The sequence below is a fragment of the Salmo salar genome, chromosome ssa08, assembly GCF_905237065.1.
Source record: "Salmo salar chromosome ssa08, Ssal_v3.1, whole genome shotgun sequence".
In the NCBI taxonomy this organism is placed as follows: domain Eukaryota; kingdom Metazoa; phylum Chordata; class Actinopteri; order Salmoniformes; family Salmonidae; genus Salmo; species Salmo salar.
Genome location: NC_059449.1, coordinates 14833338 through 14858019, shown reverse-complemented (window position 1 = coordinate 14858019; position 24682 = coordinate 14833338). Strand labels below are relative to the sequence as shown.

The following is a 24682-nucleotide window of genomic DNA, read 5'->3' as shown; positions in this document are numbered from 1 at the left end:
AAATGATTTGCGACGCCACAAGACCTGCATGTTTTGCCATAAGCTGGGCATTGCTCTCTACTCGCTTGTGATTGTTACCACACTATTTTGTTTTTGTCATGTAATGTCACCTGACCTCTCATGGGTGCACTCTCCTGTGGTTTTACTGTATCCACTTGTATTCCATTTATCGTCCTCATGTTTCTCAGTAACCTCAGCTACACTTCATATTTCCATAGCTTCTGGTAAACTAAGATCACGTTATCGTAGAAATCGGCGTCTTGTTCCTTCACTTGCAATGTCTAACATGAGCTGCTGTCACGTTGTCTAATGATTGGAGACAGACGCAGGAATACGTAATAGGGTTTTTTATTTTCTCCACCCAAACAAAAGAGCGAGGTGTAAACCTCTAAATAATACACGGGACGAGACCCGTAAAACAAGTGCACAATAACACGTAGCATGGAAGCCGAAACAACAGCACAGGTACTCACAGGACCAACGGACATGGTAACAATAACCGACAAGGTCAATGGGGAACAGAGGGCACATATATTATATACTAATCAGGGGGAATGGGAACCAGGTGTGTGTAATGAGACAAGACAGTCTGGGGTTGGTGGTAATGAATCCAGTTCAGTGACGCCTAGAAGGCCGGTGACGTAGACCTCCGGAGATGGTGAATGGAATGAGCAGCACTACCGGGGGGATCCGTGACAGCCGCTCTCTTATCTCGTCCCTCAGACCGCGGTACTGGCATGTTGCGGCTCTCTCCAGCAATCGAGTGATAAAACTGTTCATCTGTATCCTGTTTGCAGCAGCTACAGAGGTATCTCTCATATATTACGTTTTTTTGTGGTCTTAAAATAGTTCTCCAAAGCATCTAGAATAGCAGTATCGTAATTTCTCTGATCAGCAGTCAATGTGAGATTATGCATGTAAATATGCCGACACTCACTGCCCATTAACCCTTCGTGGTTCCAAACTTCTTCCATTTAAGAATGATGGAGGCCACTGTGTTGGGGACCTTCAATGCAGCCGAATTGTTTTTGGTACCCTTCCCCAGATCTGTACCTCAACACAATTCTGTCTCAGAGCTCTACAAACAATTCTCTCAACCTCATGGCTTGATTTTTGCTCTGACATGCACAGTCAACTGTGGGACCTTATAGGTCCACAGATGATGCAATCTCTATTGCACTCCACACTGCCCTTTCACACCTGGACAAAAGGAACACCTATGTGAGAATGCTATTCATTGACTACAGCTCAGCGTTCAACACCATAGTGCCCTCAAAGCACATCACTAACCTATGGAGCCGGGGACTAAACACCTCCCTCTGCAACTGGATCCTGGACTTCCTGACGGGCCGCCCCCAGGTGGTAAGGGTAGATCCTCAAAACGGGGGCCCCTCAGGTGTGAGTGCTCAGTCCCCTCCTGTACTCCCTGTTTAATCATGACTGCATGGCCAGGCATGACTCCAACACCATCATTAAGTTTGCCGATAACACAACAGTGGTAGGCCTGATCACCGACAACGATGAGACAGCCTATAGGGAGGAGGTCAGAGACCTGACCATGTGCTGCAAGGACAACAACCTCTCCCTCAACGTGATCAAGACAAAGGAGTGGATTGTGGACTACAGGAAAAGGAGGACCGAGCACACCCCCATTCTCATCGACGGGGCTGTAGTGGAGCAGGTTGAGAGCTTCAAGTTCCTTGGCGTCCACATCACCAACTAACTAACATGGTCCAAGCATACCAAGACAGTTGTGAAGAGGGCACATGTTAAGGGAATTTTTAATTCCAATAATGCATTTAATCTTTAACCAATTCACCGCCCCTCCGAATTATCTTCTCTTTGGCTGCCATAGCTTTACCATATATCAACTCACTGAGCTTTCCTGTATGGAATGCAAAGTGGGGTATCCACGCACGACAATAGTTAACCTGTCTGGGCTAGGGGGCAGTATTTTCACGGCCGGATGAAAAACGTACCCAATTTAAACAGGTTACTACTCTGGCCCAGAAACTAGAATATGCATATTATGCATAGTAGATTTGGATAGAAAACACTCTGAAGTTTCTAAAACTGTTTGAATGGTGTCTGTGAGTATAACAGAACTCATATGGCAGGCAAAAACGGAAAAAATTCCAAGCAGGAAGTGGAAAGTCTGAGAATTGTAGTTCTTCTTTTGATTCTCTATCGAAGCTACAGTGTCTGTGGGGTGACGTTGCACTTCCTAAGGCTTCCATTGGCTGTCTAAAGCCTTCAGAAAGTGGTTTGAGCATTTTTCTGTTACTGGGCAGATAATAGGAGCTCAGTTTCTGAGTGGTCTGCCTGGCAACAAAGGGATTGGATATGCTCGGTCCCGCGAGCGTGCCCCTCCTTCTTTTTCTTCTTGAATGAATATGCTATTGTCCGGTTGGAAGATTATCGCAATTTTACGTTAAAAATACCATAAAGATTGATTTTAAACAGCGTTTGACATGCTTCTAAGTACGGTAATGGAACATTTTGACTTTTCGTCTCTCGTTCCGCGCTCGCGCGTTACCCTTTGGATAGTGACCTGAACGCACGAACAAAACGGAGGTATTTGTACATAAATATGGATTATTTCGAACAAAAACAACATTTCTTGTGGAAGTAGCAGTCCTGGGAGTGCATTCTGACGAAGATCAGCAAAGGTAAGAGAATATTTCTAATACTAATTCTGAGTTTAGGTTGCCCCGAACTTTGCGGGTGTCTGCATAGCTCACCGTGATGGCTGAGCTTTGTACTCAGAATATTGAAACATTTGCTTTCTCTGTAAAGCTATTTTAAAATCTGACACAGCGGTTGCATCCAGGGTTAGTCTATCTATAATTCTTAAAATAATTGTTATATATTTTGTCAACGTTTATGATGAGTATTTTTGTAAATTGATGTGCACATTCACCGGAAGTTTTGGTGGGAATACATTTTCTGAACATCACGTGCCAATGTAAAATGCTGTTTTTGGATATAAATATGAACTTTATCGAACAAAACATACATTTCCTTTTACGTCATTTAGCAGACGCTCTTATCCAGAGCGACTTACAAATTGGTGCAACATACATGTATTGTGTAACATAATGTCCTAGGAGTGTCATCTGATGAAGATCGTCAAAGGTTAGTGCTTCATTTAGCTGTGTTTTGGGTTTTATTGACACGTCCTTGCTAGGAAAATGGCTGTGTGATTATTTTTGTCTATGTACTCTCCTAACATAATCTAATGTTTTTCTTTCGCTGTAAAGCCTTTTTGAAATCGGACAATGTGGTTAGATTAACGACAAGTTTATCTTTAAAATGGTGTAAAATAGTTGTATATTTGAGAAAGTTGAATTATGACATTTTGTTGTTTTTGAATTTTCCGCCCTGATATTTCACTGGCTGTGTCCCGCAGGTGGGACGCTAGCGTCCCACCTAGCACATAGAAGTCAATAATTCCAAGAAAACTCATCATCTGTTTCTTATTTAGTGGTTTAAGTGCTTCTACAATGGCTGTTTTTCTAGTTGAGTTAAGTGTTCTCCCTTCCTGTGTTATAGTGTGTTCCAAATAAATAACCTCTTCCCGCCAGAGTTGCAACTTATTTTTACCTACTTTATGACCTTGTCCTGCCAAGAACATTAACAGAGCTAGAGTATCAGCTTTACAGCCCTCTTGAGAGGGATTTGCCACCAATATGTCATCTACATTTATTACATTTGGCTCCCTCTTGGAGGGTCAAACTGACCTAGATTTCAGGTAATTGCTTGACTATAAATTGTTGGACTTTCTGAAAATCCCTGGGGAGTCCTCGAGTATTTCCATTTTTTCCCCATAAAAGTGAACCCAAACCAACCTTGACTATCGGGATGTACTGGAATGCTAAAGAACGCATTAGTCAAATCTATCACTGTAAAGTAAGTATTTTCAGGTTTCAATTGGTTCAACAATGTATGTGGATCAGGCACACACGGAGCCTGTGGAATAATACTATTATTAACCCCTTGTAAATCCATAACCATTCTCCAATCTGTACTTGGAGCTGCTTTTTTAACTGGGAACAGGGGAGAATTACAGAATGCCTCATCTCCCGGAATGATTACCCCCCCCCCCTTCCACAATTGTTCAAAAATTGGAGTAATACCTTTTATCGCCTCTGGTTTCATGGGATACTGCTTCTGGTATGGCCTATGATTGGATTTGGGTACTACCTGTATTGGAATTACCCCTTTGATTAATCCTAGGTCTGCTGGACCTTGTGACCATAGATGTTCAGGGACTATTTTTAATTCTAACTCCTGTTCCTCTGTCAACAGGTACTCTTCTCAGTATTTTCTGTACTCATTCAGGTGTACTCCTGGAACACTGTTAGCTCTCCAATTCAGCTTCCTACGGTACCTATCAGTTGTTGGGCTATGCTGATCACCACTGATCAGGTCTACCCAATCCGTAATTCCCTTTCCCTTAGATACCCATTGGCCCATGTCCTCCCACCCTTCTGAAGGCTCTTTTGCAAGAGATACATGAGGACTCCACCTTTCCCTGAACAGTCTTTGACTCTGAGGCTGTAGCTCTACTTCTACTGCGGCGTGAGTATTGTCATAGTGAAACCACTTTAACCCAATAGTTCTCTCTGTGGTTTTAAGTGATGCTTCCTCATATACTGAATCTGGACCTGGGTGCTTGTTATACCAGAGAGTACAATGTAGATCTTCAAGTGACATTTTAGTGTGTCCTGGCACTACATCATCTGCGAGTTCATTCATGTTTTAGGGATATCAGTGATCCCCCCCCCTTAGCAAATCCTGACTGTACCGATAGCATGGTTCTCCTTCCCCACAGACAACCATATTATCTCGGACTATGTAGACTTTCATTCCCCTTTCCGTTGGGGTAACGGCCACATTTATCAGGGTCATCACATCCCTTCCTAATAAGTTCACTGGACACAAACTTGAAATGAGGATTGGAATACAGGCTTCTCCTTTTGACTTTTCATGTCTTAGAACTAAGGGAGCTGACAGTCTCTCCATGAATTGATGTCCGGAAGCTGAGCGGACCATAATCTTTTCCCCATTCGCTCTTACCCCTTCAGGCTTGTCGGCTATACAAATGGCTGTTCTACAAGCCCCAGTATCACACACAAGTTTTATTTTCTTCCCCAAAACAGTCAATGTCAAATATGGTTTATGTTCCTGTTGTAATACTAAATCAATGGTTGCCAATTCAAACACTTCACAGTCTGTGTCCATTATATCTTCACTTCTCTCCTCTTCCCTCTCTAGTCATGTCTTTTCCTCTTCCTCCGAGTCCTCCTGTCCTGTCCTGTGGTCTCTCTGTCTTCTCGGTCTGTCCCTATACTGTCTCTGTCTTCCCTCCCTCAGAGGTGCCTTACAGTCCCGTGAGATATGTCCCTTTTTGTTACACCTTGAACACGGTGCCTTACACTCCTGCGCAAAATGTCCTGTTTTATCGCAATTATAACATCTCCTATTATCAGACCATGTCCATTTTCGATCTTCTCGGTCTAGTCCACTTCCCTTAAACTCCCTTATTTTGACCTACTATCTCCCCGGGGGTATCTATTAGGTACTCTGCTCCTTTCAGGTCTCTCTTACTTTTCTTCTCCTTCCCATTCTGTTCATGGTGAATCGCATATCTCTTTACTTCGGCCAATGTAGCTGTTCCCCACCCAACCAGAGTTTTTTTTTATTGCTTGGCAAATTTCAGGTTTCATACCGCTCAAGAAAGCAATTTTTTAGCTGTTGGTGATATGGCCCATCTCCTCCTATCCCAGGGCCAGGTTGGATCAGTCCACTATTCGCATTAAACACGTCCCTCAATCTTTCCAAATATTGACTGTCTGTCTCACTGTCTCCCTGTCTACATTCCTGGATTTTGGAAAAATCAGCATCCCTGTGATAATGATCCCTAAGATTATTACATAACTGATTGAGTTTACCTTGATAATCCCCGTCTGCAGCCCACTGCAGAACAACTCTGTCCCCCTGTCCTGGGGTCCAGTCTCCCCTCACGGCTGCCCAATCTTTTCCCACTATCTGTCTAACTGCTCGTTCCAGCTCCCCTGTATTTAGTTTAAAACATTCGGTCAATTCTTCCGTGTCCCTTCTGAACCCCTCTATTCCTGTCTTTGGGTGTACTATTCCATCTACAGCACTTACTACATCTCTCTCATTCCAACCTCTATACACTTGCATTGTGTAATGGCTGTCGTAGAGAGGGGACCAAAGTGCAGCGTGTTGATTGCTCATGATGAATATTTATTATAACTCAAAACACTAAAGGAAAAATAACAAAGAGGGAAAACGAAAGCGCACAGTTCTGTCGGGTACATAAACTACACAGAAGACAACTACCCACAAACACAGGTGGGGAAAAAAACCTACTTAAGTATGACCTCCAATTAGAGACAACGAGGACCAGCTGCTTCTAATTGGAGATCATACCAAAAAACAACAACATACAAATAGAAAAACTAGAACCTATACATAGATATACAAAACATAGAAAAACACAAAACACGCCCTGACCTACACTACCATAGAAAATAACATCTTACTATGGTCATTACGTGACACATTGTTTCTGGTTGATTTTCGTCGCCAGCCCTAGGATTTGGGAGTTCTATGAGAGGACACTGATCCTCCTCCCAATCTGATTGAACCTCCCTCAGCCCTGGCTTATTATACGGTGCTAATTGCTTTTTAAGGTTAGACTCCCTTGGTACTGGCTCTTCTTTCCTCTCCCAGGCTATGTCTTGCTCCCTCTGTTTGTGTTCATCTCTTTCTCTCTCTCTTTCCCTTGTTCTCAATCTATCTTTCATTGTTTCTTCCTGAGTATTTTGCTCTCTCTCGCTAATCCTACTTGGCTCCCTTTCTCTCAATCTACTCCATTTACTTTCTTTCTGTCTCTCCTGTTCTTCCTCCTCCTCTTCTCCTCCTACAGCTCCTATTCTGTCGAGGTCTTCCCCAGGTCCCTCATAAGGGGGGGGGGGCTCTTCTCCGTCCTACTATCACTACCTCGTTATCTTGATCCTCCACCCATTTCCTGGCCTCTGACATCCACACCCTAGCTGTATCTAAGCCCTCTGTCTGCTGTTTCCTTATTTTATCTCCACAGGTTACATGCATCTGTTTAATCATGGATTCAAGCTTATCTTCATCCAGACGTCCAACAAAACCATACTTCTTCCTCCACTTCGGACCATAATATACATTTCTCTTATCTTTCGCTTGCATATATCTCTCGTCTCCCGTTAATTCCGGGACCTCTTTGGAGGTTTTACTACCCATTATTAGTTAACCCTTCCCGTTTTTACTTCTCCTAGGAATTCAGAATAATTCTTTTTATGACATTTGATAAAATATTAGGTCTCCCCTTTCTGACCTACTCAAATAATGAACCATTAATTCCTCCCTCTCGGAATAGTCAGACCTATTTATGTGCCTCCGGAAGATCTCGACTACCCCCCCTGAAACGTATTTCAGTAGGCGATCTATATTCATACCATTATGTCTCTGACCTACTTTATTGAAACTTATCTATAGAGGTGATCTTTTATCGAATATTAGGTCTCACACATGAGCGAGTTATCGTCTTTGTGACTCAACTGATTAATATATCTATCTCTACTTTTAGACAATAGACTATTAGGTCTCACACGTATACGAGTTACCGCTTCTTATGACTTTTGACTCGCTTAATATCCCATATCTCACACGCTCTATTTTAGGTTCCACTCCTTATATACTTTTGACCGTTATTACTTTATATTTCGCCTTCTGTATTACGTTTTCATAGTACGCCTTTGTCCCACAGATTTTAGATGTTTATACCTCTCCCTGAATATTTTTAATAGTCTTTGATCAGATCATAGCTTTTCCAAGATGGCGTAGCAGTTCAGACGTCCTTTGTTCTCCTCTTGTCGTGTCCCGTGTATATATATATTTACATATTTTCTTCGCATATCTTTTTACATATTTTTTTCTAAAAACTCAACCTCAAAACACTCTCCTGCAACCCGCCTCACCAATTAAAAAAAAGTATTATTTACCTCAAATCTGAAATCCACAACAGAAGCTAGCCAGAGGTTAGCCATTTCACTGGCTAACGTTGGAGTTCAGGCTAGCCACGGTTAGCGGTCCTCAGCTATCCATTAGCTCGAAAAGCTATCGGCAGTTTTTGTACAGCGCGACTCAGACCAGAGCATACCGGACCTATTCTCTCTCCATATCCCCGGATTTCTACCGCAGGCTCTGGACTTTTACACCTGGATCTTGCAGCGAGCTAGCTGCTACCTGAGTGACTATTGGCAAACGTCGGTCCTGGAGCTAATATAAATTATTCCGGAGCTAGCCAGCTGAAGAGTTCCTTCAGCCACTCCTGGGCTACAATCACCTATCCGGACCCATTTTTTATTGCCGATGCAGAGCCCCATCGGGCCTTCACGACTGGACCACCGACGTTATCTGCCCGAGGGAGTTATCCAACTGGCCCCTCCGTCGCAACGTAACCTGAACGCCCATCTGCGGCCCGCTAATCGTTAGCTATCTTATCGGCTGCTATCTGAATAGGTCTATCAGACAACTTTTTTTGGGCCACTAACTATAACTATTTTGCCAATTGGACTGGTCCCCACTACCACACGGAACCCCACTAATCTACAGACGGAAACGCACGAGGTGGCTAAAAACAGACCTCCCTCCATCTTCTACCAGCTTGCTACCTATGGCTCAGCTAGCTATCTAATTCTCACTAGACCCTTTGATCACTCGGCTAAGCATGCCTCTCCTTAATGTCAATATGCCTTGTCCATTGCTGTTCTGGTTAGTGTTTATTGGCTTATTTCACTGTAGAGCCTCTAGCCCTGCTCATTATACCTTATCCAACCTCTCAGTTCCTCCACCCACACATGCTATGACATCTTCTGGTTTCAATGATGTTTCTAGAGACAATATCTCTCTCATCATCACTAAATGCCTAGGTTTACCTCCACTGTATTCACATCCTACCATACCTTTGTCTGTACATTATACCTTGAAGCTATTTTATCGCCCCGAGAAACCTGCTCCTTTTTCTCTCTATTCCGGACGTCACAGACGACCAATTCTTATAGCTTTTAGCCATACCCTTATCCTCATCCTTATCTGTTCCTCTGGTGATGTTGAGGTGAATCCAGACCCTGCAGTGCCTAGCTCCACTCCTACTCCCAGGTGCTCTCTTTTGATGACTTCTGTAACCGTAATAGCCTTGGTTTCATGCATGTTAACATTAGAAGCCTCCTCCCTAAGTTTGTTTTATTCACTGCTTTAGCACACTCTGCCAACCCGGATGTCCTAGCCGTGTCTGAATCCTGGCTTAGGAAGTCCACCAAAAACTCTGAAATCTTCATCCCTAACTACAACGTTTTCAGACAAGATAGAACGGCCAAAGGGGGCGGTGTTGCAATCTACTGCAGAGATAGCCTGCAGAGTTCTGTCCTGCTATCCAGGTCTGTACCCAAACAATTTGAACTTCTACTTTAAAAATCCATCTCTCTAAAAACAAGTGTCTTACCGTTGCCGCCTGCTATAGACCACCCTCGGTCCCTAGCTGTGCTCTGGACACCATATGTGACACCATATCTTCAGAGCTCGTGCTACTAGGTGACCTAAACTGGGACATGCTTAACACCCCAGCAATCCTACAATCCAAGCTTGATGCCCTCAATCTCACACAAATTATTAATGAACCCACCAGGTACCACCCCAAAGCCGAAAACACTTGCACCCTCATAGATATCATCCGAACAAACTTGCCCTCTAAATATACCTCTCCCTTTTCAACCAAGATCTCGGTGATCACTGCCTCATTGCCTGCATCCGTAATGGGTCAGCGGTCAAACGACCTCCCCTCATCACTGTCAAACGCTCCCTGAAACATTTCAGCGAGCAAGCCTTTCTAATCGACCTGGCCCTGGTATCCTGGAAGGATATTGACCTCATCCCGTCAGTAGAGGATGCCTGCTTATTTTTTTTAAATGCCTTCCTCACCATCTTAAATAAGCATGCCCCATTCAAGAAATTTACATCCAGGAACAGATATAGCCCTTGGTTCTCCCCAGACCTGACTGCCCTTAACCAACACAAAAACATCCTGTGGCGTTCTGCATTAGCATCGAACAGCCCCCGTGATATGCAACTTTTCAGGGAAGTTCGAAACCAATATACACAGGCAGTTAGAAAAGCCAAGGCTAGCTTTTTCAAGCAGAAATTTGCTTCCTGCAACACAAATTCTAAAAAGTTCTGGGACATTGTAAAGTCCATGGAGAATAAAACACCTCCTCCCAACTGCCCACTGCACTGAGGATAGGAAACTCTGTCACCATAAACCCACTATAATTGAGAATTTCAATAAGCATTTTTCCACGGCTGGCCATGCTTTCCACCTGGCTACCCCTACTGCAGTCAACAGCACTGCACCCCCCACAGCTACTCGCCCAAGCCTTCCCCATTTCTCCTTCTCTCAAATCCATTCAGCTGATGTTCTGAAAGAGCTGCAAAATCTGGACCCCTACAAATCAGCCGGGCTAGACAATCTGGACCCTTTCTTTCTAAAATTATCTGCCAAAATTATTGCAACCCCTATTACTAGCCTGTTCAACCTCTCTTTCGTGTCGTCTGAGATTCCCATAAATTGGAAAGCAGCTGCTGTCATCCCCCTCTTCAAAGGAGGGGACACTCTTGACCCAAATTGCTACAGACCTATATCCATCCTACCCTGCCTTTCTAAGGTCTTCGAAAGCCAAGTCAACAAACAGATTACCGACCATTTTGAATCCCACCGCACCTTCTCCGCTATGCAATCTGGTTTCAGAGCTGGTCATGGGTGCACCTCAGCCATGCTCAAGGTCCTAAACGATATCGTAACCGCCATCGATAAGAAACAATACTGTGCTGCCGTATTCATTGACCTGGCCAAAGCTTTCGACTCTGTCAATCACCACATCCTCATCAGCAGACTCAATAGCCTTGGTTTCTCAAATGATTGCATCGCCTGGTTCACCAACTACTTCTCTGATAGAGTTCAGTGTGTCAAATCGGAGGGCCTGTTGTCTGGACCTCTGGCAGTCTCTATGGGGGTGCCACAGAGTTCAATTCTTGGGCCAACTCTTTTCTCTGTATACATCAATGATGTCGCTCTTGCTGCTGGTGAGTCTCTGATCCACCTCCACGCAGACAACACCATTCTGTATACTTCTGGCCCTTCTTTGGACACTGTGTTAACAACCCTCCAGACGAGCTTCAATGCCATACAACTCTCCTTCCGTGGCCTCCAACTGCTCCTAAATACAAGTAAAACTAAATGCATGCTCTTCAACCGATCGCTGCCTGCGCCTGCCACCTGTCCAGCATCACTACTCTGGACGGTTCTGACTTAGAATATGTGGACAACTACAAATACCTAGGTGTCTGGTTAGACTGTAAACTCTCCTTCCAGACTCACATCAAACATCTCCAATCCAAAGTTAAATCTAGAATTGGCTTCCTATTTCGCAACAAAGCATCCTTCACTCATGCTGCCAAACATACCCTCGTAAAACTGACCATCCTACCGATCCTCGACTTCGGCGATGTCATTTACAAAATAGCCTCCAATACCCTACTCAACAAACTGGATGCAGTCTATCACAGTGCCATCCGTTTTGTCACCAAAGCCCCATATACTACCCACCACTGCGACCTGTATGCTCTCGTTGGCTGGCCTTCGCTTCATAATCGTTGCCAAACCCACTGGCTCCAGGTCATCTACAAGACCCTGCTAGGTAAAGTCCCCCCTTATCTCCGCTCACTGGTCACCATAGCAGCACCCTCCTGTAGCACGCGCTCCAGCAGGTATATCTCTCTGGTCACCCCCAAAGCCAATTCCTCCTTTGGCCGTCTCTCCTTCCAGTTCTCTGCTGCCAATGACTGGAACGAACTACAAAAATCTCTGAAACTGGAAACACTTATCTCCCTCACTAGCTTTAAGCACCAGCTGTCAGAGCCGCTCTCAGATCACTGCACCTGTACATAGCCCATCTATAATTTAGCCCAAACAACTGTATTTATTTATTTATTTATTTATTTTATTTATTTTGCTCCTTTGCACCCCATTATTTATTTTCTACTTGGCACTTTCTTCTACTACAAATCTACCAGCCAGTGTTTTACTTGCTATATTGTATTTACTTTGCCACCATGGCCTTTTTTGCCTTTCCCTCCCTTATCTCACCTCATTTGCTCACATTGTATATAGACTTATTTTTGTACTGTATTATTGACTGTATGTTTGTTTTACCCAATGTGTAACTCTGTGTTGTTGTATGTTGTCGAACTGCTTTGCTTTATCTTGGCCAGGTCGCAATTGTAAATGAGAACTTGTTCTCAACTTGCCTACCTGGTTTAAATAAAGGTGAAATAAAAAAATTAAATAAAAAAATTATCTCAAGACAGGGTAGTTTACTTTTAGTAATGGCCTCAACTAGTACGAGTCATTACGGACCCGTCCGTCTCCGTTCGAAATTTCAATGATCTGTTACCCAGTGCCGCCAACACTAACATAGATACTTTTGTAAATAGACTTTCTCTACGTTAGATTATATGGACTGTATACCCGATACCAATCAATCCCGTTTGGTTTAAGAATCAAGCCTTTTCCCACTCTATTTTGATAAATGCAAAGTACATTTTTTAAGCGAGTTTTTTTTTTTTACTTAACCCCCAAACTAATGAATAAAGATTACTGACCTTTTCCTTGCAGCTGAGATATAATTTTGGTTAGATCTGGTCACTGTTTTCTGTCGCGTTCCAGTCCGCCACCGGCCTTTAATGGACCCTCAATATTAGAGGGCAGGTCTTTGTTATTACGGATGTTTCATCCGCCCGTGCATGGTTTTCAGTGTCCCCTGGAACGACAGTCAACAGGTATTGAGATCCGGCTCGAAGGACCAATTGTTAAGGGAATTTTTAATTCCAATAATGCATTTAATCTTTAACCAATTCACCGAGGTTTGTAAGACCCTGGGTTCACTAATAATTGGGCAAAGTCTCAGATTTTATAAAAAAGGTTCACAGATCTTTATTCATGAGGGCTCTCCTTGCTCCCTGCTCAAACAACCAGTACTTTTCCACTAACCACAAAGAACCATAAATGTTGTCACATTCTTCAAGGCTTTCACCTCCCCTCCCCTGTTGGGGCACTCTTGGTTTGAAACCCTCTAATGATTTTATATTATCTACTCTACAACTTCACTCTGTTTTCATCCCTACTAAAGAATATAACACCCTAGTATTACAATTCTAACATATCTACCCATCTCCTTGTTTTATCTTCTCATGATTCTCAAACATTTCACACTATCAGACAATTTCAGAGTGGAACACTTTAGCCATTATATTAACACATACAAATTATTCTATCAGCACAACAAAACCTATTCCCCCTCAGGAGACTGAAAAGATTTGGCATGGGTCCTCAGAGCCTCAAAAGGTTTAACAGCTGCACCATCAAGAGCATCCCGGCGGGTTGCATCACTGCCTGGTATGGCAACTGCTTGGCCTCCAAGGGCTTGTAAAGCAAGTATTCACTGTAAGGTCTACACCTGTTGTATTCGGCGCATGTGACAAATACAATTTGATTTGATTTATATAGACAGGTGTGTGCCTTTCCAAATCATTTCCAATCAATTGAATTTACCACAGGTGGACTCCAATCAAGTTGTAGAAAATCTCAAGGATGATCAATGGAAACAGGATGCACCTGAGCTCAATTTTGAGTCTCATTGCAAATGTTTGAATACTTATGTAAATAAGGTATTTCTTTTTTTTTATTTCTTTTTTTACTTTTAATCCCACACTGTGATGTCACAGAGACGTTTTTTTAGGAACTTGTCTTTTTAACCACAGATCATAGAAATACTGCATTTTCACATACTGTATGTAGACACCGTTTTGATGCTAGATATATAGGCCCTAGCCCTAATGAATATGATTTTGAAAAGTGGCATAGTTGCGCTTTAAGACTCTAGGTTTCAGGAAATGGCCGTTTTTTTTTCTTTAACCAGTTGAGGTGTAGGGGGCAGTATTTTCACGGCCGGATGAAAAACGTACCCAAATTAAACTGGTTACTACTCTTGCCCAGAAACTAGAATATGCATATTATTAGTAGATTTGGATGGAAAACACTCTAAAGGTTCTAAAACTGTTTGAATGGTGTCTGTGAGTATAACAGAATTCATATGGCAGGCAAAAACCTGAGGAAAATTCAACCAGGAAGTGGAGGATCTGAGAATTGTAGTTCTTCTTTCTAGTCCCTTTCGAGACTACAGTATCTGTGGGGTCACGTTGCACTTCCTAATGCTTCCATTGGCTGTCAAAAGCCTTCAGAAAGTTGTTTGAGCATTCTCCTGTCACTGGGCAGAGTATAGTAGCTCATTCACTGAGTGGACTGCCTGGGGACAAAGAGATTGGATATGCGCGGTCCCGTGAGCGCGTTCTGACGAAGATCAGCAAAGGTAAGAGCATATTTATAATACTAATTCTGAGTTTAGGTGACCCCGAACTTGGAGGGTGTCTGTATAGCTTTCTATGATGGCGAGCTATGTACTCAGAAAAAGATTTTCTCCGTAAAGCTATTTTAAAATCGGACACAGCGGTTGCATAAAGGAGTACTGTATCTATAATTCTTAAAATAATTGTTATGTATTTTGTCAACGTTTATGATGAGTATTTTTGTAAATTCACCGGAAGTTTTTGGTGGGAATACATTTTCTGAACATCATGCGCCAATGTAAAATGCTGTTTTTGGATATAAATATGAACTTTATCGAACAAAACATACATGTATTGTGTAACATGATGTCCTGGGAGTGTCATCTGATGAAGATCGTCAAAGGTTAGTGCTTCATTTAGCTGTGTTTTGGGTTTTTGTGACATTTATCCTTGCTTGGAAAATGGCTGTGTGGTTATTTTGGTCTATGTACTCTCCTAACATAATCTAATGTTTTGCTTTCGCTGTAAAGCCTTTTTGAAATCGGCCAATGTGGTTGGATTAAGGAGAAGTGTATCTTTAAAATGGTGTAAAATAGTCGTATGTTTGAGAAATTGAAATTGTTGGATTTTTTAGGTTTTGTATTTCGCGCCATGCTGTTCCATTGGATATTGGCTAGGCGTTCCGCTAGCAGAACGTCTGTCCTCAACAGGTTTTAAGCAAAACTTCATGAGAGGGAAATTGACTGACCCACTCCAGACCTCCCCCACCCAACTTTAGACCTACATAATCTCCACCTTGTCACACAATACTAGGAAGAACCCTGGGGTGTATTCATTCCGCCGATCTGTTGCAAAATGTTTACTAAACGGACTTATCTGGAGTTTTCCAATAGAAACTCACGATTTAGTTGCAAAACAGAACATTTTGCAACTGGACTAATGATTACACTCCAGATTTTACATTTAAACATACAGTATGTTCGCTGCCGAAGAGCAGACAATTACCAAATACCCATAACAGTTTATTGCCTACCATTCATATTGAGCCAGTCTTCTGCCAACAGCATTATTAGGCTTTAAAAGGTGCATTTGCCTATGATTTGAACAGTGTGGGACCAGGGTCCCGCCGCTGCGCTGAAGTGGTATACTAAAACATTAGGCTTATTCAAGGTTGGCAGGTCTGGAATCTGTAAACTTTGTGTGGAAGCTGTAGCTGCCCTATCACTGCTAAGTCAATAGGATCTAAAACCTCAATAAACGTTATGCTCTTTCTGTAGGCCTATGTTAATTGTAGATTCATTTTTGTATACAATAGTCTACTCTAATGGCACTACAATGATAGTTTGAGTAGGGATTTGTCAGTGTAATGTAGTGTCAGATCAGATGTAGGCTACTTGGTTATGGGTAGTCATACATATTTGAATGATAAGTAAGTCTAAAATGCATGACAGGCGATCAACCACTCCCATCTACCTCCAGTCAATGGTCAAACCCTACACTAGTGATCATCAACTAGATTCAGCCGCGGGACGATTTTTTTCTTCTGAATTCTTTCTTGAGCGGATGGTCGGGGGGCCGGAACATAATACAAATAATTTGTAGAAGGCAAATTGACTGCATGAAGCCCAAACAGATAATGTTTGACTAAAACATAATTTAAAACCTTGTTACGTTTGTATACGATCAAATGTTTCTCTCTCTTATGCGTGGGAATACTTGGGAACTCTGTGATTCGCATTGTGCAGCCATCCATCACAGGCATCAACAAATACAGATGTGGTATATGAGTGGGTACTAAATGTTTACTCTCCTTGAGCCGGGTTTAAGAACAGGTTCTAGTGGACTAAAACACTATAGTAATGGAGACATTCTTTGCGTAATCTCCGGGAATTTCATATAGTCTTTTTTTCGACGTTCTTTCACTGCAAGGTATAATTGGATTACAGTGAAATATTTACAGTATTAGAGGTAATTTGAATTAAATGGTAATTCATAGAAGTTTGAGGATTGACATTAAACACCCGCTTCCATGTGAGAATGGCGATTTTGTGAGGGTGTGTGCAACATTTAGGCTACAGCAAACCCAGCGCTGATGAGAGCGCCATTGCGCACACCATGTGTTCAGGGAGCGGGCACAGCGTTTATGTCCTTGTGCAATACTTGAGCCAAACGTTTCTTTTATCGGGGAACTTGTCATAATAACGAATGGTTGGAATTTACGACACATGAAACGGATAACTCTCGGATAATGTTAAAATGTGATCTTGGCTTTTGCCCTAACTGCTAGGGGGCAGCGAACAACGCTGATGACAGGTTTTTTGACAGTGCTCCTTTTTTGCATTCGTTTATTGGAGCGCAGGACAAGGGTATGCAATTTACAAATATTCAATTGTCTACCATTAGCCTACATCGTATAGGTTATGTTCGGGTACAATATTGGATAATTGACAGGCTACAAGGTTATCACTAAAAAGTAAAGGTTCTAGGGAGTTCCTGCGACAGTCTGACTTCTAAACTTGTTTTATTGTATGCCTAATGCATATGCGTGGCGAGTAAATGTATTTAGCCTAAACCACGGCTTTTTTTTTACATTGCCTTCTGTCATATTATTTAGCCACACAGTGAAATTATCGGATCGAAGTGCTTCTTTATGAAACATAGTCCATGTATGGCACACTGCCACTATGTGTATAACCTATCACAGGAATTTGGAAATAGATTGTTGACTTGTGATGACTCATCCGGCCTACTGACATTGACTTAAAAAGAGATTGAAAATGCGTATTTTTTTGGTTGAAAACACGTTTCTTTCAATAGCTTGTCCTCACACGGGACACTTGGCACAATTGATTTATGGGTAATTAATGGTAAATTACATTTAAACCACTTGGTGCGGAAGTAACACATCTGTAGTCTGTAGACCAGACACCTAGTAGACTATTTTGCCTTGATCTGGAGAGTATCTGACTCGTAAAGTTACAATAACCATTGTGACTTTAAGAGAAGCTATCCCTAACCAGTAAACATTGTTACCATTTCAGAAATTCAACAAGAAAGCTCACTCTGTGTTAACGTTCAGATTTACCATCTAAAAACGGGTTTATTAAGAATATTTAGTGATAAATGCCAGAACTGTATGATCTTCTGTTATTTTCCAATGAATGTATAAAAAAAGTTACTTTCTCCCAGAAGCTGTCAATAGTTAATATACTTTCACTTTCACATAGTTTTGGCTGTGATCCAGCTTGAGGATAACGTCTTGCTCTGGACGTTGACCAGCGCTAGAAAAAAAACTTCATGTGGATTTTGAACAAGACATTCCAATGTGTCTTCTTTTTGTGTGATTGTTTCTAGAAAAGACTGCGATGGATCTGTCTCTTCTGGGGCTTCCATTACTATCAACACCAGTGTCTGAACATTGAGCTCTGGAATTGCTTCTTAATATTGAGGTATAGCACCTTTTGAAACACGCAGCAGCAGCAGTTTGATTACATTTCTGATGTACGTGTTTTTACAGAGAGCTTGAAATGTAGCTAACTTTGCATGGGCGGGAGCGTAGCTGTTATGCATGCATTCCTTTTACTGGAACTCCCTCCATGCTCCCTGTAATCCGATTGTATGACACCAAGCCATGCACTTTTCAGCATTCGTGAGGTTCTCGTATCTATACACTTTCACGAGTCAAGTGCATTGCTAAGATTACGATTCATTTATTAAACAGCCGGGAAATGACATCATTCATTTTACTGCTTTGAGGGTAAATCTAATAAAGTTGTTATGTCTTCATTACATCACTATTGCGCACTGGGAAATCTCTGTATTTTTATGGTGCCCATAGTGGGTTTGACACTTGATTTCATGCTATTGGAATATACACTGCTCAAAAAAATAAAGGGAACACTTAAACAACACAATGTAACTCCAAGTCATTCACACTTCTGTGAAATCAAACTGTCCACTTAGGAAGCAACACTGATTGACAATACATTTCACATGCTGTTGTGCAAATGGAATAGACAACAGGTGGAAATTATAGGCAATTAGCAAGACACCCCCAATAAAGGAGTGGTTCTGCAGGTGGGGACAACAGACCACTTATCAGTTCCTATGCTTCCTGGCTGATGTTTTGGTCACTTTTGAATGCTGGCGGTGCTTTCACTCTAGTGGTAGCATGAGACGGAGTCTACAACCCACACAAGTGGCTCAGATAGTGCAGCTCATCCAGGATGGCACATCAATGCGAGCTGTGGCAAGAAGGTTTGCTGTGTCTGTCAGCGTAGTGTCCAGAGCATGGAGGCGCTACCAGAAGACAGGCCAGTACATCAGGAGACGTGGAGGAGGCCGTAGGAGGGCAACAACCCAGCAGCAGGACCTCTACCTCCGCCTTTGTGCAAGGAGGAGCAGGAGAGGCACTGCCAGAGCCCTGCAAAATGACCTCCAGCAGGCCACAAATGTGCATGTGTCTGCTCAAACGGTCAGAAACAGACTCCATGAGGGTGGTATGAGGGCCCGACGTCCACAGGTGGGGGTTGTGCTTACCCAACACCGTGCAGGACGTTTGGCATTTGCCAGAGAACACCAAGATTGGCAAATTCGCCACTGGCGCCCTGTGCTCTTCACAGATGAAAGCAGGTTCACACTGAGCACGTGACAGACGTGACAGAGTCTGGAGACTCCGTGGAGAACGTTCTGCTGCCTGCAACATCCTCCAGCATGACCGGTTTGGCGGTGGGTCAGTCATGGTGTGGGGTGGCATTTCTTTGGGGGGCTGCACAGCCCTCCATGTGCTCGCCAGAGGTAGCCTGACTGCCATTAGGTACCGAGATGAGATCCTCAGACCCCTTGTGAGACCATATGCTGGTGCGGTTGGCCCTGGGTTCCTCCTAATGCAAGACAATGCTAGACCTCATGTGGCTGGAGTGTGTCAGCAGTTCCTGCAAGAGGAAGGCATTGATGCTATGGACTGGCCCGCCCATTCCCCAGACCTGAATCCAATTGAGCACATCTGGGACATCATGTCTCGCTCCATCCACCAACGCCACATTGCACCACAGACTGTCTGGAGTTGGCGGATGCTTTAGTCCAGGTCTGGGAGGAGATCCCTCAGGAGACCATCCGCCACCTCATCAGGAGCATGCCCAGGCGTTGTAGGGAGGTCATACAGGCACGTGGAGGCCACACACACTACTGAGCCTCATTTTGACTTGTTTTAAGGACATTACATCAAAGTTGGATCAGCCTGTAGTGTGGTTTTCCACTTTAATTTTGAGTGTGACTCCAAATCCAGACCTCCATGGGTTGATGAATTGGATTTCCATTGATTATTTTTGTGTGATTTTGTTGTCAGCACATTCAACTATGTAAAGAAAAAAGTATTTAATAAGATTATTTATTTCATTCAGATCTAGGATGTGTTGTTTAAGTGTTCCCTTTATTTTTTTGAGCAGTATATATTTGGGAATTTGAATGCTTCAAACATACATGCCGGGGTGCACCTCTCCTGTCCTGAGGGCCACAGTTTGGTATTCCTTCAGTCAGACACTTAATGACACCTGGGTGAGCAAGTGCATCATCCAATGACTTACAGTACCAGGCAAAAGTTTGGACACACCTACTCATTCAAGGGCTTTTCATAATTTTTACTATTTTCTACATTGTAGAATAATAGCGAAGACATAAAAACTATGAAATAACACATATGAAATAATGTACTAACATAGTGTTAAACAAATCAATATATATTTAATATTTTAGATTCTTCAAAGTAGCCACCATTTGCCTTGATGACAGCTTTGCAGACTGTTGGTACTCTCTCAACTAGCGTCACCTGGAATGCTTTTTCAACAGTCTTGAAGGAGGTGTGTTGTCATTGTCCTGTTGAAAAACAACTGATAGTCCCACTAAGCGCAAACAAGATGGGATGGCGTATCGCTGCAGAATGCTGTGGTAGCCATGCTGGTTAAGTGTGCCTTCAATTCTAAATGAATCACAGTGTCACCAGCAAAGCGCCAACACACCGCCTCCTCCATGCTTCTCGGTGGGAACCACACATTCGGAGATCATCCATTCACCTACTCTGCGTCTCACAAAGACACGGCGGTTGGAACCAAAAATCTGAAATTTGGACTCATCAAACCAAAGGACAGATTTCCACCGGTCTAATGTCCATTGCTCATGTTTGTTGGCCCAAGCAAGTCTCTTCTTGAGATGTTGAGATGTGTCTGTTACTTGATCTCTGTGAAGCATTTATTTGGGCTGCAATTTGAGGCTGGTAACTCTAATGAACTTATCTTCTGCAGCAGAGGTAACTCTGAGTCTTCCTTTCCCGTGGCGGTCCTCATGAGAGCCAGTTTCATGTTAGGGCTTGATGGTTTTAGCGACTTCACTTGAAGAAACTTTCAGTTCTTGACATTTTCTGGATTGACTGACCTTCATGTCTTAAAGTAATGATGGACTGTCGTTTCTCTTTGCTTATTTGAGTGGTTTTTGCCATAATATGGACTTGGTCTTTTACCAAATAGGGCGATCTTCTGTATACCACCCCTACCTTGGCTCAAACGCATTAAGAAGGAAAGAAATTCCACAAATTAATTTTTAACAAGGCACACCTGTTAATTGAAATGCATTCCAGGTGACTACCTCATGAAGCTGGTTGAGAGAATGCCAGGAGTGTTCAAAGCTGTCATCAAGGCAAAGGGTAACTACTTTGAAGAATCTAAAATAACATACATTTTGATTTGTTTAACACTTTATTTGGTTACTACATGATTTCATATATGTAGAAAATAGTAAAAAACAAAGAAACCCTTGAATGAGTAGGTGTGTCCAAACTTTTGACTGGTACTGTACATTAATCAATTAGGGACCAGGGAGAAACAAGAACCAGCAAGTGGAACTTGAGGGGCTGATTTGTGCACCCCTAATAAAAATATGAATACCAACATGCCTTTTTGACATTTTTTTGTATTTATTTAACCTTTATTTAACTAGGCAAGTCAGTTAAGAACAAATTCTTATTCACAATGACGGCCTTCCCCGGCCAAACCCTAACCCGGACGACGCTGGGCCAATTGTGCGCCAACCTATGGGACTCCCAATCACGGCCAGTTGTGATACAGCTTGGATTAAAGTCACAACCTGTATTATTTCAGACTCCTGATTGACAATTTCAACATGTTCTTTTTAACCATACGACTTATAAATACCTTAAAGAGATTACCACAATCATAACAAAATAAACTAAGGACATATTAGTTCATTGTGTTGTGTGTTACGTTGTGTATCATCCCTGTATTCATCCGTAGTTCTTCTATTAAAGCTGCCTGAGTGCCACTGCACATTTGCCCATTGCTGGTGCTGCTGAAACTCACGGGATGTCAATAGGCGACGTTGAAGAGCTTCAGTGGGAGTTGCTAAACTTGAAAAGTACCATAGAAGTAAGACTACAGCTAATGAATATCCTGTGGTCCTGGTATGGCGCGTTTGGTGTGAAATTAGGGTAAAGGGGGAATTTACAAAGGACTAGTAACATGTGTGTGACATTGAAGGATAAGAAAAAATTATTCATACAACTGTGGTTTTCTTTCTTGTCAGAAATCAGATGCCTGTTTGTATGCTCCTACCAATGATGACATCTACGATGTAAGTTCTTGTAGCAATATGCAATAAATAGAACACACAGACAGTTTTTTATTTTTGTTCCTTTGAAAATGCAGTGTGGGGCATCATGGAAAAAAAGGGTCCAGTGTGTTAGAAATGCCAGGGCCGATTTCTGGTCCCAGTCCGCCCCTGTTTGTAATGCCATGATTAGAACATACCTCTTTTGCATACTTTTATAGATTTCCAGATCAATGTTTTATAGTCTGTGTATATACTGTAACACATACTGTGGTTCTGTTCTTCCCCAGGACAACTGCATCTTTAAGTTCCTGCACTGTTATTTATTGGAGTTGGAGGTTGTCCTGATCGAGGACATGCAGGTCACAGATGACTACCATGACAAAATAAAAACATCCATCTACCATCGGAAAAACAAATTGGAAGAACATGAACACCAATATGTAAGTCAACCTTTAAATAAGTTCTGAAGTTTATCCCAAATATGTACGGCACTGCAGCAATGTAGTGTCGTGAAAAGTCCTGACGCTCCATACTTCCAATTCTTCAAGAACAATACATTTTTGATTGGCATTCATTTGATTAGCAGCAACAGTATTTTGAATGCCAATGTCACTCTGCTTTCCAATGAATATTGTTTTCATCTAAATGTCAATTGTATTGCTTCTCTTTTTTCTGCATTTACAGAACAGTTCTGGATGCTCACCGTGTGAGGCACAGAGAGTTGCCAACTCCACAATATTCCTCTACAACCTGGAGCGCCTTTTGGAGAAAATAGGGACAACTATCAGTTTAAGTGTTTAAATTGTTCTTCATAAATAACGTAGCAAAAAATGTCATGTGTGTGTTATTCTACCTTTGGTCATGATAGTATGTGAAGAAATTAGCAGAGTAACAGCTAGTGCTCGTGTCCAAATGTATATTACCTCTCAGTTCAAGTGTAAATGTAGCTAGCTGTTTATATTTTTGTATATAATCAAATATAATAACTTTTACATCTGTACTTTTGTCATATTTATGAACACATTTATTGAAATGCCTATTTGGAGCTTTACATGTTTTTGTTTTATCATCCATGTCATATGCACACTAACTGTCCCTAACTAGTTTCCCTTGAAGAGTTCTCGTCAGTATGTCAAAATTGCACATCCTGAATCAAAATAAAATCCCAGAAAACATGTTGATTTGATCATTTCCTAGAATATGGGTGCCTGACAGAAGTTTAAATAGGGACATGAAGGGGGACTGTGCCACAAAGAAACAGGAAGCTCTGCCTTGCTCCATTTCCTGATAGTGTAGCAGATGAAGATATGAAACTAAAGCTCTCCAGTACAACTTTCTGGCACACATCCATTTTGTAATAGTTCTGTTTCTTTCCTGATTGAGAACTACAGGATTTTTTGCATTTCAATAACAGAACGTTTTTAGTAAAACATTTTATTGCTAGAACAAACGTGTTAGAAACCACATCTCGTGGATTCACTGTAGACTTTTATGATATGTAAAATGATACCGATGACATGTACAGTTATGAAACAATAAAACCTAACCCTTTACTGTCCCCATATAATCCAACCTGTCTGTTTGAATCCAGACATTCTGGATTACTTCATCACAGAGGGGGGTTGGAAAGGAAAGGAGGGTGTGAAACTGGTCACTGCTCTCAGACTCTAAGGTCCTGGGCTCGGAGTCCTCAAGGGGCACTGAAAGGGCGCCCTGCTGTCCTGGTTTTGGGAGACTGGGTAGAGAAGACACACTAACTCCTTCAGGAAGGGCACTCCAGGAAAAGGATGCTTCATTTTGACTCCACTTGTCTTCGGAGTTGGACAGAGAGGTTTGGATGGACTGTGCTTCACTACTGCCTTTGTATCCAGTACTGTCACTCTGAAACGACACAAAGGGAGTTCTCTCTTTGCATATACAGACCGGCGAAGAACTACCTGCTGCTGACAAGATGGCCGCATCTCTCCTCTCCATCTTCACCGCCTCGACTTCGCTGGTGATCTTCCCGATGACAAAGTCCTTGGTCCTCACTCGGCGTATGGAATCCACAAGGTAGTCGAGGCCCCTGGGGTTCTCGGCTAAGTAGTCCAGCATCCTACCGGTCTTCTTGCTGTTCCCCACCCTGCAGCAGATGTCCTCGGCATCGTCCCGCGTAAGGACCCTCCTGGACCGGAGGTAGTCCAGGTGGCGGTCGGCCACTAGCTTCTCACAGAGGTACGGACGCAGACGCTCTAACGCTTCCTTCTTGACCTCCGCCATGTCTTCGTCAGTGATACACCAGGAGTCCATTTTCCAGCCAATTGCCCGTGAGTTTTCTAAAGCTGCTGCTCAGGCTCTGGAATGCCCCATGTAGCAGTGTTGGAATTTCAGATGATAAGGGTTTGTAATATTAGCAACTGACTGAGATAATGTAACAAACCCCTTTCTAACCCTGGAGAGTCATTGAACTGGTTGGAAGCCAATATTGTGAAAAAGGGAACTACCTCAGTAGATCAGTTCCCTATTAGGAAACAATGAAGGGAGAATGAGTGGCATGTGT

The 24682-nt window shown here is 42.5% G+C and overlaps 2 protein-coding genes across 3 annotated transcripts; one reads left to right on the top strand and one right to left on the bottom strand.

Moving 5' to 3' along the window:
* Positions 1–618: 618 nt before the first annotated feature.
* LOC106610234 (uncharacterized) lies at positions 619–23318 on the top strand. Of its 2 annotated transcripts, none has more exons than XM_014209453.2 (6): positions 619–808; positions 17878–17972; positions 21842–21959; positions 22117–22164; positions 22431–22583; positions 22828–23318. In XM_014209453.2, the coding sequence occupies exons 1-6, from the start codon at positions 656–658 to the stop codon at positions 22942–22944; spliced, it is 684 nt and encodes a 227-aa protein (XP_014064928.1). In that variant the 5' UTR covers positions 619–655; the 3' UTR covers positions 22945–23318. The 2 variants fall into 2 exon arrangements, with proteins under 2 accessions (XP_014064928.1, XP_014064929.1); XM_014209454.2 differs by lacking the exon at positions 619–808 and adding an exon at positions 16354–16889.
* On the bottom strand, positions 23142–24682 carry LOC106610233 (B-cell lymphoma/leukemia 10). The gene has a single exon (XM_014209452.2). It carries the CDS (start codon positions 24430–24432, stop codon positions 23686–23688), a length of 747 nt encoding a protein of 248 aa, XP_014064927.1. The 5' UTR covers positions 24433–24682; the 3' UTR covers positions 23142–23685.